At 42.0% G+C, this 5,340-nt stretch overlaps 1 protein-coding gene across 1 annotated transcript; it reads right to left on the reverse strand.

Moving 5' to 3' along the window:
- Positions 1 to 615: 615 nt before the first annotated feature.
- LOC137276542 (A disintegrin and metalloproteinase with thrombospondin motifs 9-like) lies at positions 616 to 3,706 on the reverse strand. Its single transcript, XM_067808230.1, has 4 exons — positions 3,424 to 3,706; positions 2,379 to 2,666; positions 1,637 to 1,815; positions 616 to 907 (listed from the first exon to the last, which is right to left on the reverse strand). Exons 1-4 carry the CDS (start codon positions 3,704 to 3,706, stop codon positions 761 to 763), a joined length of 897 nt encoding a protein of 298 aa, XP_067664331.1. The 3' UTR covers positions 616 to 760.
- Positions 3,707 to 5,340: the final 1,634 nt, after the last annotated feature.

Genomic DNA, 5,340 nt, shown 5'->3' on the forward strand with positions numbered 1-5,340 from the left:
TATCATGATTAAAACCTGTCATCGAAGGACAGTAAAACCAGTTAGAATATCACAGTGTCAAGAAAGAAAACTAGCATCTCTCTCTAAACCTTCAACACAGTATAAAACGGCCTGCAGATCGCCAACAACTGAGGGTAGGTCACCATACTAGCATTCTAGAGACAACATAGAGATATAATCCTTTAGATGACATCATTGACATACACAGCATTTACACAATTACGACCATAACATAACAGATCGATAGATAGATAGATAGATAGACAGATCGATCGATCGATCCATAGATAGATAGATAGATAGATAGATAGAAGATAGGATGTGTTAATGAAGCACTCTCATTTTGTGCCTATAGAAAGTATTTGCGACTAGTGACACCCGTCCAACTCATAAATGGTCTTTCGTATTGTTAGCAGCCAAAGATAAAAAATCGATCTCATTTATTTAAGTTATCGACTGTTTATTAACCCTATGCAGTAAAGATGTAATATCTGACAAATCTGAGGAGAGCAATATCTACATTTCACAGTCCTGACGCTTCGTGATATCCCCTTTAAAGTCTTAATTGAAGAGAGTTCAGTTAGCCAGGCTTAAAACACACATAATAACGATTTATCTTTTTCTAAAGAAAAATAACATCTCTATTTAGGATACAGCTGCCATTCATGGTCAAGTATTGAACAAAGCATTCATGTACTCCTGTACTTCTATTGGGGACACCCATGGTGATGTCATCAGGTATTGTTCTAAGCTTCCTTCTTCAGCTCGGGTAGAGGACCATGTCATCCTTAGGGCGACATCCACCGCACCATCCTCCACAAACAACGTCAATGATGGCGCCGTTCTGTTGACGTGAAATGCTTTGCACAAGAGGCTTGAAGCCATCCAGTTTGACAGTCCATGTCAGCTTGAAAGAAAGAGATATGTCAACATTAAAATGCAACTCGTATTCGTCCGATTAGGAGTGAGCGGGTTGGGTTTTACGCCGCGTCAAGAAATATTTTAGTGATATCATGGCGGGACAAAAGACATCAGAAATGGCTCTCAGACATTATACCCATGTCGAGTATCAAACCCGGGTGTTCGGCGTGACGAGCGAACGCTTTAACGACTGCACTATCCCATGATAGAACTAAACAGAACTAACTTAAACTTACAGCAAGGAGTATATCGCGTGTATTGAACTAAACAAAGTGGCATCTGAATATTGATGGTAACTGAAATGACAGTGTCGTTGCTCATTTCCAGCTGTCTATACCGTTTAATCAGTTCAGTTTACACCTCATTTGATGTTTGTGGGGTTTGTGTGTGTTGGTGGTGGTGGTTGGGGTGGGTGTGTGTGTGTGTGTGGCGAATGGTATCGTAGCTGGATATTTGTTTGCTGCTTCGGTATTTAGAAGCAACCGTCACGCAGAAATGCTTAATGAAGTTTTCAGCTATAGTAACTGAATTCCCCGAATCGCTCAAAGAAAAATCACTTCCCCAACTTCATATTTTCACTTAGAGAATATCTAAAGAATGGAACTTCAGGATAACCTTAGTAAAGGATGCTTCATGAAAGAAGCCTCAGGGCGGAGCACATACGTCTTTGAACATATTGTATCAACATCTATTCTGACACAAACTGAAAACCTACATCGTTCTTGAACTGCATCCCTGTTCCCAGTGTGTTGATGTGAAAAGTTCCTATTTTCTTACAGCCACTTGTATACGAGTAACAATCTTCTGCTTCACCATATTGTAGAGGCGGCGTCTTGTTCCCGCTGGCGAACGTCGTGTCAGTTGTTACAAAGAAGAAAAATGTGAAACATGGCACTACCATTCTCCCACGGCTGTTACGATATGTTAATTACACTGGATTGGTTAAAGATCCACACCTCGGGGGCAGGCTCAAAGAGAGTAATTAACACATAATTACCCCATACAACCCAAGCTGCTTGTTAGGCGTTAGAAGGATAACAGTCATTCCCTACCCCCTCCCCCTCCCCTCCCCCCCTCCCCTCTCTCTCCAAAACACATTCACACACATTCTCTCTCTCTTTCTCTTTCTCTCTCTCTCAAACACTTACACACACATTCTCTCTCAGTCTCTCCCTACCTTTGTACACACTGAACAGTAATTGGTGTGCAACCAACACACTGTTGAAGCAAAAGATGTGTTCTGCGTTGACAACTAGTCGCCGAATAGAACAACATTTCAACACACGTCCAAATTCACTCTGTCACACTCTCCTCAATAAACTCCTTCCGATGCCTCACATGTCCACGATGAAGTCCACGATGAAGTCCATGATGACGTCCATGATGACGTCCATGATGACGTCCACGACAAGAGGTATTCAAGGAAAAAAAACTATGATCTTTAGTCAGTTATTAACTCACTGATGGGTGGATCCTGATCTTTTGGTATTCCGTCACACCATCCTTGTCAACACCAAGCCCTGTCAGAATTGGCACTTCATTCTGACAATCTCTATTGGACCTTTTCGGATAGTTCCCGAAGTTTCTATTGGGCAGAGTGACGTACTCCAGCTGGTGTGTGTCATTCATCAGACAGAAGACCTTCACTGACAAACCCTTGAACTGTGGGGCTGAAGGATAGATGTAGTATTCCCCGCTCTCGGCAGTCGGGTTGTTATGTTTGATCTCAAAGCATGTTTCAGGATCTGGCAAATATGATCGAATAATTCTGCATTTCTGCATGCATCATCAGCTATATCTAGGTTTCATTACCCTCTGTAGTCAATAAATCTATCGTTGTCAGTAACATGGATATGTTATGTTATGTTACGTTATGGATATTTATATTGCGCACATCTCCAGGCAACTGGTACTTGCTCAAAACGCTGACATATATATCCAGAATTAAAAAATGTTGACTGAAATTGTCTCCATAAGGAGATGGCAAAACTGTAACTGATTCTGGTTAACTGTAACTGATTCTGGTTTGGGGTTGGTTCTAGTATTGCCAGTATTAATGTATAGAATTGTGTCATCAATTTTCTGGTAAACAACGTGTCCGTTCAACCCGTAAATATTTTTCTTCACGAACGTTTAATGTCCTGTGGTCATCGCAATTAGGCTGAGCCATTTCCAACCCTGATCTGTATTCCCACGCATTTGACGTATAATTTTCAAATACTATTGAAAATATTAAACGATGGCACAGAGATTTGTTTATGGTTGTATCTCATCATTATCGTCGTATAGTTTGACTAAAACTGAGTGTGACGTAAACATTCACGATACGCTAAATTTTGATGTGATGGATGTTTTGATCTGATCAAATTCCAGGCTCAAATTAATCAGAATTAATTCTGACTGTTCTTCAGATGTCAGTAACATTTACCAGTTTTACTTGCACCTTCGATTTTCCTTCACCTGATATTGTGTTGATTTCGATTACATAAATACATTCTGTACCTTTAAAGAGCCGTTTGTACAAATCAAACGGTCCACTCTGGGAAATTTGGCCTTCAGATACATCCTCTGAGTGTCCAGTGATGCAGAGTCCAGTTGTGTTTGAATACTGCAGGTCAACACAAGATGTGCTACGTGAACACAATCGAGCACAATCTGTTAATTTCAAAACTGTATGCTGTAGAAGACGTTGAGGTCGATCTAAACGGGGTGGAGTCGCAGCTGCTGTCCTCTTGAAAAGTCGTTCTCTTAGACTCTTTGCTGTGGAGCTCAAAATTACGATCATCCAAATTTGAACGATACATGTAACATATACAGTGACAGTATATCTCGCCATGCTCAAGTCTGAATATTAGTTGGTGAGCCTGCAAATCGTCTGGCGCATGTGACAGTCTTGTCATAATCCAACAGCTTAATAACTGTTGAAACAAAATATGAAGAAATTGATTTTGCTCGATCTTGCCATGTGCAATTACAGAACCACGATATTAGTTGTTAAATATTACATGTAATGTGTATTTGCACCATTCAGAATGTACCTAATGAACTGAAGGACATTCAAATTTGTCTTCCGAGTCTGGAACAGAAATTCCGATTCTTGGCACAACACAATAGCTTTATACTCGCAGAACAAATACCGTGATAATCGATTTAGTTCGATACCGCTACCTCCGGTAACTAACACTAACAATACTAAGCTCCACTCTCGTTTGTATCATCTATATTCCCACAGTGTAATATATATATGTACACTCTTCATAAAAAAGAAACGCATATAAAGTGGAAACTTGGTATAACGAACACTGAAAATGTTGTGTTATGGAGCTCACAAAGTGCATTTTAATCGCAAGAATCGTTTGGAAATCGATGCCTTTGTACACAGATGGGTAACAGTTAAAACGTAACTGATGTCATTTGGAGCCATATACGCAAAGACATGATAAGCACGCGCAAAGGGTGCGACAAGCACAATAACAGTGCAGGGATTTGGATGTTGCTTCACTTTCGTAAAAACTGTCAACATAGATTTCATAATGCCAAGACTGAACGAAGCTCAGAAGAACGACATCCGACGATTGCAAGCAGACAAATTCAGGTAAGAGGTTGCGAGGTTCTTTAATGTCAACAGTGGCACCGTATTGAGGTTATGGAACCGTTACCAGCAGCAGGTAAGAGGTTGCGAGGTTCTTTAATGTCAACAGTGGCACCATATTGAGGTTATGGAACCGTTACCAGCAGCAGGAATCAACCTATGACTTCCCAGATTCGTCGCACCAAGTGTCACCACTCCTGCCCAAGACAGCTACAACCGGATGCGCCGCCTAACCCAAAGGACGACAACTGCTGTCTCCACTGCATCCTTAGTGGCTTGAATGGACGGGATCTCGAACCAGACTGTTCGGAACTCTGTCTACAGAGGGAGGATTGCGGCCTGGACGTCCTGCTAGAAGCGTGATTATATTAAGGCAGCATTAACAGCTACAGCTGCAACGGTGTCGAGCGCACAGTGTATGGCCCCACGAACAATGAAGACACGAATGGTTCAGCGATGAATCCCGATTCATGCTCTGCAGACAGGATGGAAGATTCCTTGTCTACCGCAGAAGAGATGCGTGCTTCGCTGCAAATTGCATAGAGGAAGGGAATAGAAAAGGTTTGAGAAAGGAGTGTCCTGATGTGGGCAGACATTTCACAAGGCCAGGATAGACTTGCTGCACATCAGGGGGAACTGAACAGCACAGAGCTATGTTGATGACATCTTGCGTCCGCACACCGTCCCCATCATGACCACGGCCAACGCTGTGTTGTCCAGCAGGACAATGCCCGTCCTCACACAGCACGCATCACCACAACCTTCCAAGCAAACAACATCAACGTTCTGCCATGGCCTTCCAGATCCGCCGGATTTGAACCCAATTA

Source organism: Haliotis asinina, chromosome 1 (assembly GCF_037392515.1).
Source record: "Haliotis asinina isolate JCU_RB_2024 chromosome 1, JCU_Hal_asi_v2, whole genome shotgun sequence".
NCBI lineage: Eukaryota > Metazoa > Mollusca > Gastropoda > Lepetellida > Haliotidae > Haliotis > Haliotis asinina.